Here is a 15,565-nt window from a genome sequence, read left to right as displayed (position 1 = left end):
ACATCTTTTTCTCATTTTTCTTCTATAACTCTAAATCTATCTTGTAATAAAGTTTCTCTGTATCATCAAACATAGGCCTGGGCATAATATCCGAACCCGAAGAACCGAACCGAACCCGACCCGAAATACCCTAACCCGTTCTACTTCGGTTCTGGCTAATTACCCGATCGGGTTCTGTTTTCAAATAATTGTGGGTATCGGATATTACCCGAACCGAACCCGATACCCGTGAGTACTTTTTATTACCCGAACATATATACACATATGAGGACATATATGCACTAATAACTTGAATTTGTGACTTGTTTAATGATTTAAGTTCAACTCAAAACAAGGTTTACTTCTTGTTTTATATTATTGTCTTAAGGAACAACTTGTTATAATTTAAGATCTTTCGGGTTTTATGAGTATTTTTATGTATGTTTGGGTATATTTGGACAAAGTTTGGGTAAGTAGTACTCAAACCCAAAATAATTTTGGTTATTTATGGGTTCTTTAACCAATACCCGAATTACCTGGACCCGAAGTGAACCCGAACCGAATCCGACCCGAAATTGTACATATAACCCAACGGGTCCAAAATTTCTAAACCCGAAAAACCCGAACCCAAAAGACCCGACCCGAACCCGACCCGAATACCCACATGCCCAGGCCTAATCAAACAGACCAAAAGACAAAAGTCAAAGAAATTACAGTTGATTCATATAATCTGACGTGATGTTGAAAAATAACCTAAGTAAAACCATTAATTTAAAACATGTTTGTAAAAAAAGAATTGTTCATCAAGAAACAGATACCCTCCTAGTCAAGTTTCTCGAAGGCGTCGCGGTTTTCGCTGTTTCTTCAGCAGCGTTCATAGATCCAAGACTTTCCGACGAGTCCGACCCACCGCCTCCTCCATTGTTCTTCTCTCCTCTTTCTTTGCTCTGCAACTGCGACTTCTTCCCAAATATCTTCTTTGACATTATCAAGCTTCTCATTTTGCTTATCGCCGTGACCCCTGCTCTGTCCATGCTCTTCCTCCCACTCTCTTCCTGCAGCTTCAGCGCCGCTATCTCACTCTTCAATGCTCTCATCTCCTCTTCCGTTGCAACAGCTTCCCATTCGTCTTCCATAACTGTTGGCACTGATCTTGAGCTCCCATAGGTCCCGCAGCTGCGTAGTTCCCTTCCCATACCTCGAGGCAAGTCAGGTGTGCTGCTTCCAGATGAAGCAGCCGCTCTCACTTGCTCAAAGAAGAGTACTTGGACTACCACTCGTAACGGGAGCCTGTCGTTTTGCACAGCATGCATACACGCTTCTACCGATAGTTTTCGGCAATCCATAAGTTTGCACATCCTTTTCTTTTCTCCCTTTGTGATTCCTGGATGTTCCTGTGTTTATAATCCAATATCAGGAAACATAATTCGACACTACAAAGAAGATGCGAAAAACAGAGTTTTAGATTATTTTTGGTACCTTTAAGAACATGTCAATAGCGCGGTAGAGTGCATCATGTGCGGGTCTAGGGATGCTAGTAACAATCTCAGCAAGATCGATGAATTTAGATGCAGGAAGATTTGGATCTTTTGCAATTTCAGTAAGGTAACTATCTATCAGTTTTGCCACCATTAGCTTTGAAGCTTCAGACAAAATCCCGGGTAATTTCCTTACCTCATGAACTTCGAACCCATCGTCATCATCTTGAATCTCTATCTCACTGTTTTGATCTCTTCTCATGAACTCCATAACTATCTTCTGCACTAAGTCTACATCATACAATGTTTCGCTTCCTTGATGCGATTTTATCAAGAGTTCAGCCATAGAAGCTTCCTCCAGTTGCTGTCCTATTCTTCTTACAAGTTGTTCCTTAACCACCTCTCCAGAGTTCACCATAGTCACTGCTTTCAACAGTTTAAGCAAGAAACCACACGAGACACTGTTTTTCTCAGTTGGCAGCAACCAAACAAGTGTCTCAATGACTGTCTTATGCTTCAACAAATCTCCTTGCTCCATCACGCCCTTGTTAAAACCTGATAATCTTCTATAACCATAAGCTTTCAAAGCTTCTCCAATCACTTCTCCACCGATTATACATTTGGTTTTGATGTTCATGATAACCCGTTTGTAATAATCAATCTCTAGTTCGCACAAATCCTCCACCCACCAATCATGTGGAACATCTCGAGCCTTAATTGGATCCGCCCCGTTGTTTTCTTCAGCTAGTTTCTTTTTGTTGTAAGTATATGACCACTCGACGTGAGAAACATCGACACAGGCCTTAGTGGCTATGGCATCAATACAAAGGCTAACCAATTTGAGATCCTCGGAGAGTGGTAAGAACGGTTTGGTGGTCTGAAGGACAATGATGGAGTCTTTCCAGCTACGGAAGAGACTTGAGCTTAGGAACACATCAATCTTGTAGATGAGATTACCTTTTTCGACTGTCTCATGCATTCCTAGATACTCAGCTGCACATCTGGTGGCCACAACGTTGTAGGCACTTAGCGTTACTGTCATACCGTAACAGAATTTGGCACATGTCTCGAATGCGGTTGGACCACCGGGAATACCAGAGATATCGATATCATCGGTATTGTTCTTGTCCATGCTTGAGAGCAACTTTTGCAGGCATGCACATTTAGAAAGAAGAGGAAACTGCAGAGGATAAAACAAGAATCATCATATCTCAAGCAAAACTCAGTTTCAATAAAATGCTAAAGCAACATTGTATTTTTATCAGACAAAACTAATGAATTATGTGAAACAAGACATTTAAAACTGATGCTTGCAAAACTGATCTCTGAACAATGGTTTCATGAGATTTATAATGAAAGCAGAAAATATCCAGACGAAGTAATCACTAATGGTAAGAACTATGGACCGGTTAAAGTCTTATCTGTGTAACTAGATGTGCATAAGAACTTGGAGACAAATTGTACATACCTTATGCAGACAAAATGTTGATCCCTCAACATTGACACTAATGTCACTAGCCAGTTCATTTTCTACATACCTGCGTGAGATAAAAACAACATCTAGAGTCAGAGACCATCAAATAAGAATACTCTGTTTCTGATATGAAATACACAAAAGTACAAGCACTTGTATTCTCAAGACAGGCTCATAATGAAAAGTTGGTCAAAGTCTCGCGCATCAGGATTCAGTTTCATAGATCTTTCACAAGATGAAACCTCAGAATAAATGACAGAACAAGAAAGAAACACAAGGATAGATCATAACAGTAGCTGCAATAACAAGCTAAACTTAATCAAGATTAGCTATTACCTGACATTGTTCCCATCAGTTTTAAAAGAATCTGGCTTCGAACCAATTTTCATGAACTTCATCTTCTTCCCCTAGGTAAAAAAAACTCTTGAAAAGCTAAAGATCAATTACTTACAAGACCAAGAAAAAAAGCCTCAAAGATCACAACCTCCACTTCTTCCAAATAAGTTTAACCAAAACCATAAACCATTCCCTTAAATAGAAAGAAAGTGAGGATGTTCCAAGAACTGAGGGTGGGGACCAGATTGATGCAACTAACTTAACTTCTTCCCTTGGAGATCTAAAAGCACAAACACAGAGAAGAACCAAAAGGAAGAAAACAAAACCTCAAATACAGAGAAACTGACTCTAAAACCAATTAGATTAGCAACATGATTTGAAACTTTTCCTTCCTCTTTATTAAATTGTTAACTTGTACTATAATCAAATTAAAAAAAAAAAGGTTCTCTTTTCAATGGGAAAGCCAATAAGAGAAGCAAATTGCTTCCTTATAGACTAGCAAAATGCCGTGAACCACGGCGATACTCAGCAATCGAAGGGGACAATACCGTAGCGAAATGTCTCAAGAGCACAAAATGGAATCAAGATCCACACCCTTAATCACTTGTATTGTAAACTATTAACTATAATTAATGTAATGCAGCTTAAGACGAGATTAAAAAAATGGATTAACCTGTGTGGTGACTGTGTTGTGTTTGTTCAAGTCTTCAAGTTCCAACTTTGTAGCACATGTTTGTGGTATTAGTTTATTGAACCGTAGAAGTTTGGGAACCTGCAAAATTAAAAATAAAAATAAAACAGCATCTTGGTATCAGTAGAAGAAAACCACCACAACGGTAGACAAGAAGCATCTTTTGTGTTTTTTACACTTTATTTGTTATCTTTGCAATTAAAGATTAATTAAGCAAGACTGCAAATTGCAGGTGCTATGATCAATTTTGAAGTTGACCCATTAGCTAAATCTGAGAAATCTACAAGAAAAACTCATAGCAGAAAGTAAAGTTTAATGCTTTGGCCAAGAAAAAGAGGGGTTTCGAACCCTAAAACACCTATTAACAAAACCCACAAAATCAAGCAAAAACTGCAAATTTCAAGTGCTATGATCAATCTTAAGTTGACCCATCAGCTAAATCTGAGAAATTTACAAGAATAATTCATCATAGCAATCAAAATTGAATGCTTTGTGGTTTAATAACCTTGAAACCCTATTAATAAAACCCACTAAATTAAGAAAAAAAACCCTGCATTTTCAAGTGGTATGATCAATTTTAAGTTGACCCATCAGTTAAATCTGAGAAATTTGCACCACAAAAAACAAAGTTGTTAGCTTTGTGGGTTTTAGGGTTTAAACCCTGATTAAGAAAACCCACTAAATCAAGTCAAATAAGATTTCAAAATCAAATGTGTTTATAAGCAACTTTGTGAAACAGCAAAACATAAAGACAGTTCCCTGAAATATCTCTCCGTGTCAAACCCAGAGAAACCCATTCTTAAAGCTATCACATAGTTTAAAAGAAAAAATCTATAGTTTGTTTCTGAATCTTTGACAAAACAGATCAAAACAGAACATAAAAGAAATTTACAACCTTGAAGGTTCGGACGTTACACGCCAAAGTTCATTTTTTTTCTTCTCAAAATTTTGATTTTTGAAAGTATTTGTTGAAGATATAATCATAACTTTTTCTCCGTTTAGGCACGCCAAAACTGACACATGAGAGTCTCTTTCTCTTTACTTCTTTTGAATTTTGTTCTCTTTAACTATTTCATTAAATGAAATGACATCTTTCACGTCTTCTCTAATTAAGTTTAGTCAACATTTTCCAAAAGCTGGTTCGGTTCAATACCAAAAGCCAAAAGGAAGTTCCTCCTAATTCACTCCTAATTCACGGTGATATGCTCTGGTGTCTATTCTATCAAAATTCAACCAAAACTTCAACCAAAACTTCAACCAAAATTCAAAATTTTATAAGTGATTGTTGAATTGTTTTTTACATAATCGAAAATCTTGGTTGAATTTTAAGTGATTCATATAAAGTTTTTAATTTTGGTTAAAGTTTTGGTTGAATTTTGATAGACTGGACCTGATACATATGAACATTTAAGATATATGTAACATAATTTACATATCACTATTTTTTGTTTACAACTTACATATCAGTTTATGTATATTTTGTTATACAATTCATGAATAATACAATCATTGTTATTATTAATTTTTTAGAAGATAGATTATAAGTTTTTGAATTTTTAAGATTTGTTTCTACAGTTTTACAAAAAAGTGTGACTCTTTCAATGTCTTTGACTTCAATTAAAATTCTTAAGTTTGGTTTAGTAAATTTTCTTAACTGAACATTTAATAATAATGAAAAACGCTTTTTATTATATTTCTCTTACAAATTAATGTCTCACTTAAAATTTTATTTTTCTCTTTACAGTTTTAGAAACACAGTTACATAAATATTTTTTTACACAACCATGCATTTAAATTTTACTTTCACACTAAAACTCATTAACACATTCAAAAATTAGAAGTATGATCATTTTTAATTTTCTTTATGTTTTTTAATGTCTGGATTTATTAATTTTCTTTATGTTAAAAGTTGAATAATATTTTATTAGTAATAATATTTTCATAATATAATTTTGACTATTTTAAAATTTCATTTATTTTATTTAATTTGTTTGTATTTAATTAAAATTTCTGTTAATTATAATTAACGTCAATATAAATAACGGTTTTCTGCAAAACAACCCTCTAAGTCAATTTTGTTTGCAAGTTTACCCTCAAAATCTGAATTATGCAAGTCAACCCCACAATCTCAAAAGTCACCCGCAATACAGCCCTCCCGTGTAGCGATGACGTGGCACCCGATAACTCCGTTTGAAAACATAAGGGTTTTTTGCAGAAAAACCCTCCATGTATTTTTTTTTTCAAGAAAAACCTCCACGTCAAATAAATGCAGATCAAACCACAATCTCAAAATTCACCTACAGTATAGCCCTTCCGTGTATCGATGACGTGACAATAGATAACTCATTTTATGTAATGTACAAGTATCATGCATCTCGAGGCTCAACTTGGCTAATTCCTCCATCATAGTCTCATCCCACTATTTCCATATGTGGCATGCCCGAGTCTATCAAAATTCAACCAAAACTTCAACCAAAATTCAAAACTTTATATGAATCACTTAAAATTCAACTAAAATTTAATCAAGATTCAACCAAGATTTCCGATTATGTAAAAAATAATTCAACAATCACTTACATCAAAATTTGACATGTGTAGAATACCTTTCCCGGATTCGTCGTTGTCCGAAAAGATTGTGGAAGGCTATTCTACACATGTCAAAATTTTGATGTAATTAGTGTTTGTTGAATTGTTTTCTACATGATCAGAAATCTTGGTTGAATCTTGATTGAATTTTAAGTGATTCATATAAAGTTTTAAATTTTGGTTGAATTTTGATAGACCGGGGCATATCACATATGGAAATGCTGGAATGAGGTTATGATGGAAAAATTAACCATTTGAGGCTCGAGATGCATTATACTCCTACATACTACATCACATAAAATAAATTATCGATTGTCATGTTATCGATACACAAAAGGGCTATATTGTATGTGACTTTTGAGATTGTGGTATGAAATGCATTTATTTGACATGAAGGTTTGTTTTGCAAAAAAAAATTACATGGAGGGTTTTTTTTTACAAAAATCCCTTATATTTTCAGACGAAGTTATTGGGTGTCACGTCATCGCTACACGGGAGGGCTGTATTGCGGGTGACTTTTGAGATTGTGGGGTTAACTTGCATAATTCCGACTTGGAGGGTAAACTTGCAAACGAAATTGACTTAGAGAGTTGTTTTGCAGAAAACCCTATAAATAATACATGGATTAAAATGAACATTGAAATTAGACTTTAATGTAAAAATAAAAAATATTGACTAATAATATGGCTTTGTTTAATTGGAAGTTTAACATGATGAGGTGAGCACCTTAATAGGAGAATTTATTATATAAAAGTTGAATTATATTATGTTTACTAATAAAAAATTTCTAGTAATACTTTTACTATTTTAAATTTTCAATTATTTTATGGGTAATATTATGGAATTGCAAAATAAAACACTGAAATTAAGAAAATAGCAGAAAGAAAGTTTTTTGTTGCAAAATAGTCATGGTCCCACATTGTCAGATGATGTGAAATACCAAAACTATCATTTGTTTGTTTTGAGATCAACGATATTCGAGACAGTCTCGTGAGATTTTTCAAAATAGCATGTAACATTTAAATTTCACATGTTATATTTAACTAAAATACATGATATTTTAAAAAACATAGTGAATTTTTAAGAAAAAAACATTGTTACGTAGTGTTTTTTAAAGAAAAAACATTTTTATGGTAAATTTAATATGAATAGAATCTTTTTAAAAAGATATCAAATGTAATCTAAATAAAAATGGTGTATTACTAAAAAATAATTATCTTTTTTAAAAATAAATCACATGTGATCTTAATAAAACACGTGTATTATTACAAAATAACATGATAAAGAGATATATTAATCTGAATAGAATGTTTTTTCCAATAAATACCATGTATTCTTTATAAATAACGTGTAATAAGAGAAAAATACATGATAAAAAGAGATATATTATGTCATCACATCTAATTCTAAAAAAAACGTGTTACAAATGACATTTACGTAATTACATGTGCATTCCGACATATTACATACATGTTACTGTAGCTCATGGTTACTTTGTATATTCTTTTTGAATCCATGGTTACTTTGTATATATTCCCTTATTTTATTTATTTCTTTTTTATTTAAATAAATTTTTATTAATTATAATTAACATCAATATAAATAAAAATGAATTGAATAAATATTGTAATTAGACATTAATAGAAAAATAAAACTTTTAACTAATGACATGGTTTTGTTCAATTGGATATTTAACATGATGATATGGACACCTTAAGAGGAGAGAAAACTCTTCCATTATATATATAATTTTTTTATGAAAATAAAAGTTTCTGAGATAGAGGAGCAAGAACAAGGGTGTTTCCTAAGTACTATTTAGTCTCTAATGTCTTTGGGTTCTAGACTTTCAACAATTTGTATAATGCGGCTTAATAGAAACGTTTTAAGGGATAGGATGTTCAATGATTTACGGGTTTATGATTAAAAAAAACGCTTCTAATTTTGAATTCATTGTATTACAATTTAAGTAAAGTTTGTGATTTCAAATAAAGTAATTGTCAAGTCTTCCAGAGATGTTGTAGGTTCAATAAGAAACATATCTGTTAGTCACAATATTGATATAGAGATATAATTTGAATAGGAATAAAAATATTCAACCAACCTCGTCTGTAGTAGATTGGTGTAACTCCTCTTTATTATGTCTAGTCATGTTCTTGATTTCTTCGTAAAAGTGTTGAATATAGTTTGAAAGTGTTTGTAACGCTGTCTGGTGAGTGTGTATGCCAGACTTACGCTGCTCATCAATTGATTTCTTGTTATCAAAATAGTTCTTTTGAAGATGTTGACGTCTTGCTTTAGTGGTGGTGTAAAAGGTATTTTTTTCGGGTACCCAAAATATTTCGGTTTGATGTCGACTCAAAAATTTAGGATCCATTCAAGTATTTTCAAATTTTGGTTCGGTTTTGTTTCAGTTCTTATTGCTTCGGTTCAGTTAATTTGTCCAACCTAATTAAAACCATGAATTTTTAGCGATTTTAAGTGGTTTTATATTATAGTGTTAAGTTTTTGGATTTTTATTTTGGTTATCAGTTTTTGAACTGTCAAATAAGAATTTATATGAATGAAAATTAAAACATCGTGCTGCTTTGAAAAGTGAAAATTCAAGTAGATTAGTTTTTAGATTGTAATGGAAAATTGGTAAAAACATTAAACGCCTAGATTTTATATTTTTTTTCAGGAAATCTACGTTGACAAAAAAATTAATTGAAAAATTTGAGTTTTGTAAGAACTAAATCCAAAAAAAGTTCTAAAAATCGGAAACAATGAAAGCTTAGATTAGGCAAGTTCTCCTTCCGTGAAGTGAAAAAATGACTAAAAATTAAAAAGGAAAGACTACACTTCAACTTTAAATAAAAGATATAAAACTTATTTGATAATATCTTTTATTCATCTTTCAACGATCTAACTTATAATTTTTTCCACGAATTAAAAATTGTGATGTAGTTTTTATGAGGAGCTTATTCTTGACGTGGTCCGTGGGCAGTTTGTACAACTAAAAACTAAAATTGCAATAATAGTTGTGAATTTGTAATATACTTTAAAATAAATTGTATGTTTTCTTATCTTTTTGCCAATTAGTTTTTTTTCGCTAAAATGCTTATTATAAGCATGATTGTTATACTCTGTTATTATATACTAATATATATTTTGATAGACGAGGTGAGTATGAAAATGCTAATTAATGAATTATTTGGTTTGGTTAACATCATAAAAGTGATGAGATGTTCTCATGAAAAAAAAAACATAATTTGAAATCATTAACATCATAAAAGTGATGAGATGTTCTCATGAAAAAAAAAAAACATAATTTGAAATCATCCATAATAAGGGAATGTAACAAGCGGAAAACAAATCGCGTTGAAAGTGAATTTTTAATGCTGCAAAACCTTTAACAGCAGATTAAGCCAATGAATATTCGAGAGGCTTTAAGTAGTTTTTAGGTTATATTTTGTGGTTTTTGATTTTCCAAATATATATAAATGGAAAAGAAAATTACTTTAAAAATGAAAAACACAAGTATATTAGTTATTAGTTATTAATGCTCTCTCTATTAGACTTCCAATAATTTCATTATTACCACAATCAATCTGTAGTGGGAAAATACACACATTATTACTTTTATTGATTAGAAGTAAAATAACAATGAAACACTAGTAATTTTTTATTGATAAAGTAAATATATTTCAACAACTAAATCATTTATTTTGGCTTTTTGAAAAATTTTATCCAATGACAAAATTGTTATTTTTAGTAAATATAAGGTAAGCTTTCAAACACTTAAAACATTTTGTGTAAATTCAAATTTGTAACAAAATTTAAGAATATCCAATCACATTAAACTTTACCTGGTAGACATGACCAAATGTGTTATGATATATTCCTTCATGAATCAAGTATGCCAAGTTTACATTGATTTCACCCTTCATGTGACATTCAACAACTTCTTTTTGAAAAAGAAAACGTTAAAAAAATATGAGGGAACTTCTGATCAGTAAGTATTATAGCAACAAGAACACAAAAAGTCATACTTGATATTCACTGTAGACCTCTTCATAAAAAAATTTCTTAAACAATCTACTTGGTAATTAGAATGATAGTTTTCCCCTTGTATATAACTCTACCATCATTATATTGAAAGAAACTTTAACATATTCAATAAGTCCATTTTCAACATCATGACTGTTTTTAATAACTGCAATTGTCTCTCTGTATTTATCATTCGTAAGCGAACGGATCGAAACCGTATGCCAACCACTGAATCTAGAAAAAATGATGTTGGTCCACGATACACCCTCTACACTATAAGCAAATAAGTTAGTTTTTTTTTTAAAAAAAAAAACAGATGATTTATTGCTTCATTGGTGCGTTTGATCATCGATTATTTGGTTTTCTTAAATTTTGGTGTTGCTCAATGATGATGAGAGAATCTCTTCATTGTTTGATATCTTTTTAATCTTTTATTATTCATGATCCGTTTGAAACATTTATGTCTTATCTTCATTTTTTGTGTGGAATTTGTGGTTTTGTATTCCATCATTTCTAAATAAAATTAGAACTTACTTTATTGTGTTTGCTTAAAATTTCTTATGATTTTGATGTTTATTTCTTTTTGGTATTTTTTGAATCACATCATCTGTTGTTATCGTTTACTTAATTGGTGCATTATTAAAATTTATCTACTATGTTTTTCATTGATTATTTAGCTTAAGAATGGTTATAGTTTATATGATCATCATCTCTTTAATCACTGATTAATCTGTTCCACTTCCAACGCGAGATCACTTTTAAAACCTTTCTCTCCAAAGCAATAAAGATAATATATAATGGTAGAAAATCAAGTTTGCTTCCTTAACCAATTTTCAGCTAGAAAAATATGAACAACGTACAAAGTATTAACGAACAGAAAAAATATAATGAATTACAATATAAAAATATATAATTGATATGATTTGAGGCAACTATAAGGGATTTCACATATAGTAAAAACATCTAGAGTTGTTCATATCATTTGTGAGCAACATGTTAAAAAAAAATAGTCATCATATGCATGTTAAAAGGTTAACTTGAAGAAACATATCAATGATCAATTGGTATCATTGGAGAGAAAAATTACCATTCCTAATTTACATCAACTTTCTCACGAATATTAGGATCGAGGCAGTAATGTTCAAATGAAAGAGGATTTCTCAAGTTCTGGACATTTAAGTAAACAATTATATGATTTTTTCTTGAATATTTTTTATAATTGTATTTATTAATATTATTTACTAATTGTTGATTTTTATGCGTAGTTTGACTTTTCTTCTTGTGTTTTTTTTCGATTTCTTTCACCTCAACCGAGTTACTTCCATAATTATACAATTATTGTACAAAATAAGGTATGGTGTGAAGTATTTGATTCGAGAAAAAAATTTAGATTAATTATAGTAATGCGGTTGTACTTAATTGTGATACTAGATTTTAGGCATTGCTAGTTTGTGTTTCTTTTTCAACAGAATGAGTAGTACTTTACGTGTTCTAATGTTTGCATGAGTAGTACTTTACGTGTTTCTTTTTCAACAGAATGAGTAGTAAATTATGTGTTCTATTTGCTTTTCCCTAGGTTATGACGTAATTATGCTTGATAAATGATTAGCCATATATAAATATATTTTGTCTCTGTTAAACTATAGATTTAGTTGTTAAATTTAAGTTGTTGGTAATTCTCTTTAATTTGTGAGTAAGGCGTTTATCAGTTCATTGGTTGAAGTATTTATTTTTCTATTAGTATAATCAATTTTGTTTGTAAATCCCGTTAAATTGACATACGCAATAAATTGATTTGTAAAATAGATGAGATTAATAATCTTATAAACATGTTAATGGGTGGATGGTGCCATAATTTATTCATTTATCAAAAAAGTAATAATAAAAATTTATATAGAAGTCATTATTATTTTTGTAATAATATTCCAACGAATACTTTGCCTAAACCAAATTGAAGATTTAGCAACAAGTCACATATTTGGAAACTTTTTGATCTAGAAAAAATCGTAAACCAACAAACCGATTCACCTGACTACCGTGAAGACCCGTTTAGATCAAGCCAATTTCAAGATCATCAAATCAAAGTCAAATTTTCTCGAACCAACTTCGTCATTCATCGATATTATCAATATTTTATAAAGATTGATTGAGAGACTTTCACACAATATTGGACGAGAATGGGAATTGTAGAGATACCGTATATTCCGACTGTACCGGATCACATCATGTTCAAGATCATCGAACCAACGATGACTTCTCTTGAATAACATTGAAAATTTATTGAAAAAACCCCAATTTTTGAGGATTATTTGTGGATTATCGAGCTTGATTGAGAGATTATCGAGGATCCCCACTCGGCTATCGTCAGCTGCTTACACCGGATGATGTGGGTCAAATTAGACTTTAAGTAATCTCCTCAAATAAAGAGATCGTGTGTAGTACTTAATGGTCGAATTCTCAAAAGCTCTTTTGTTCACACAGAAAGCTAACAATTTTGAAATTAAGGTAAATCAAATATCAAAACAAGGCAAAGCAATTAAATTTATGTAAATCAGATGGAATTAAAACGTCAGGTTTAGGAAATTTTTCAAAAAATATCTAAATAGTAGATTTAGCAATTAATTAGGAATTATTAGCGAACCGTTCTAGAACTCGAATCACAAAACTATAACCAACCAACGCTCGTCTGAATTGATTATCTATACCTAATAGCAGGAATTCAAACTCTCGTATGTAAATCCCTAAAACTAAGCAAGCATTAATGATCAGGTTCGACATTTTCACAAAAATATCTAGACCAACTCTCATATGAATCTAGCTACTTCTGCTCATCTAAGATAGTTCAAGTAATTAGCGCACTCTGGTGTCTAACCTATAATCCTAAGATCAAGTTCTAGTTAGTTACTCTAAAACTAGCATTAAGAACAATAAAAAAATAAAGAACTCTGTAAATATTATCATAACAGCTTATCGATCTACTATTTCATCTAGATCCTTATTAAGAATCCCTAAACCTAACAAGAGAACTACTCAGAAATGATCATGAAACACAAAACATGATTGAAGTAGAAATCATAAAAGAAAACAAGAAGAGAATATAGTTTTGAAAGATCTTCTCTCTACAGGATTTTGAAATCTCTGAAATAAAGATATTGATTTCCAATTATCTTCCAAAGGGTTCAAGCTTTCAGAGAATACAAAGTAAAAAGCAAGATAGATCCAAACAATGACCCTAAAACCTATTTATATGTTCTAAAAAACGTGCATGGACTAATAATATAAATAGGGAAGTTTTTTGAGCAATTCTGGAATATTCAAAACTTGTTAAATCTCGAGACTTCTTGTTGGGCCGTGAACGGTGTCGACCGACACTAGGGGTGTCGATCGACACTGATGCCTTGCTCTGACTCCAAATTCATCTCTTCAGCCTTTGTTCCTCGGTTTTGCTCCAAAATGCTCCCTTATCTCCAAATGTATCCCACTTACGAAAACACTTGAAAAGACACTAAAAAAACTCTAGATACCTATATCATGGTTAAAAAGGGTAAAATCTATGATATAACACTGGATCAGTAAGCCCATTTTAGAAATTTTTAGCCCATCAACATTCAGCTCTGCCCAAGAGTGAACCACCCAGCCCTCTTGACCCATCAAAGAGCTCAGATCTACAAAGACCCACTTGGAGCAGACCCAACCCGAAGCCATTCTTTTGATCTTACCCTCAGATCCACTTGAAGCCAAACAAGGAAAGTCTCCTTTTCCTTCATTTATGCGAATATCAACACCACATATGGGAAGCTGGAGATCATCTAGACTATCCAAAACCTCTTCCACTCAAGCTTTGGTGCACCTTTCCACGATTTATCGTACGAAGAGCAAACTTGCCATAATTGGATCAAAGTAGCTTTGAATCACAACATATTTTTCTTGTCATTGTTGCTATGTTTTGAAGATCCTCTTATATCAATGACTTGACGAAAAATCTACTTAGGGATACAATGGTAAATTAACTTTGGGGTTTCTTCGGAAGAGGTCTAAGATGTAATTTGATACTTTGTAAATAGGTTATGTAGAAAATAATTCTTTTGATGGAGGGGAAGTTAGAGCTCTCCGCGCTACAAGAAAACATGATTTTTCTGATTATAGAAAACTACTACATATGTAATCGCCAAATTTAGCGACTATTGAATGACTACTAAGCGATAATTTTACGACAACAAATATTTAGTCGTATATCATTCGCCAAAAAGGCGACTGCATACAGTAATCAATATTTTAGTCGTAATTTAGCGACTATTTTATGACTATATTGCATACCAAAAACGGGAATCGGTAAATAGTCACCAATTTAGCAACTAATATGCGACTGCCAAAGGTCCACGGGATCCTCTTTCGTGATGTACTTATTTTTCAAGCTTTCATGGAGATGATGGCATAGGAATACCATAACCTTGACTTTATTCTCATTTGATGTTTGTTCTGACTGATCGATGGTGCTAAGAAGTCCATTTGATTTCAGATGCATTCTTGCATCTGATGTCCATGTCATGTAATTTTTTCTAGATAGAACAAGGGCAACAATATCAAGCTTTGCCAAGTTTGACATGATGATCTATATGAATGATTAATCAATTATTAAATTATTCCTAGAATTTTCGAGAAGGCATAGCCTATCACTCGATTATGGAGGATGCATAACCTACTACTCCGTAATTAATAAATTCAAAATATATTTAACATGAAATTTAATATGTAAATGGTACCTTAGTTTTATGGGATAAAATGACCAAGAGATTGATCGAGTATAAATAAGATTGGATCGATAGATGCTCAAACGGAGAATCGATCGTGCTGATAACATGTTGTAAAATATAAAATCAAAACAAGAAAGTACGATAATAAAAGAGAAAGGAGAGAACAACTCTTATGATTCTTATTATTGTATCTTTCTACTATATTTCTCAATTTGAACAACTCCTATTTATAGAGGAGAAA

The 15,565-nt window shown here is 31.8% G+C and overlaps 2 protein-coding genes across 5 annotated transcripts; one reads left to right on the top strand and one right to left on the bottom strand.

Annotated features, from left to right (window-relative positions):
• Positions 1-678: 678 nt before the first annotated feature.
• On the bottom strand, positions 679-4,935 carry LOC110229941 (BTB/POZ domain-containing protein NPY2). Of its 4 annotated transcripts, none has more exons than XM_021031165.1 (6): positions 4,854-4,935; positions 3,941-4,039; positions 3,268-3,547; positions 2,926-2,995; positions 1,459-2,637; positions 679-1,373 (listed from the first exon to the last, which is right to left on the bottom strand). In XM_021031165.1, the coding sequence occupies exons 3-6, from the start codon at positions 3,327-3,329 to the stop codon at positions 783-785; spliced, it is 1,902 nt and encodes a 633-aa protein (XP_020886824.1). In that variant the 5' UTR covers positions 3,330-3,547; positions 3,941-4,039; positions 4,854-4,935; the 3' UTR covers positions 679-782. The 4 variants fall into 4 exon arrangements, with proteins under 4 accessions (XP_020886824.1, XP_020886825.1, XP_020886827.1 ...); XM_021031166.1 differs by having other exon boundaries at positions 3,268-3,363; XM_021031168.1 differs by having other exon boundaries at positions 3,268-3,354.
• Positions 3,703-4,982, top strand: LOC110230134 (the record flags this gene model as incomplete). Its single annotated transcript, XM_021032133.1, is given in 2 exon segments — positions 3,703-3,874; positions 4,915-4,982. Coding segments are annotated over 2 exon segments (240 nt in total), but the record flags the coding sequence as incomplete, so codon positions are not given.
• Positions 4,983-15,565: the final 10,583 nt, after the last annotated feature.

Source organism: Arabidopsis lyrata, assembly GCF_000004255.2.
Source record: "Arabidopsis lyrata subsp. lyrata unplaced genomic scaffold ARALYscaffold_3, whole genome shotgun sequence".
Lineage (NCBI taxonomy): Eukaryota > Viridiplantae > Streptophyta > Magnoliopsida > Brassicales > Brassicaceae > Arabidopsis > Arabidopsis lyrata.
The sequence above is the reverse complement of the archived record's forward strand: the minus strand, read 5'-3'. Positions and strand labels throughout refer to the sequence as shown.

Coding starts and splice junctions, on each gene's coding strand:
- LOC110229941 (XM_021031165.1), bottom strand. CDS start 3,329: ATGAAGTTCATGAAAATTGGTTCGAAGCCAGATTCTTTTAAAACTGAT. Junction 2,996..3,267: donor ACTGATGGGAACAATGTCAG/GTAATAGCTAAT, acceptor TATCTCACGCAG/GTATGTAGAAAATGAACTGG. Junction 1,374..1,458: donor CTATTGACATGTTCTTAAAG/GTACCAAAAATA, acceptor TTATAAACACAG/GAACATCCAGGAATCACAAA.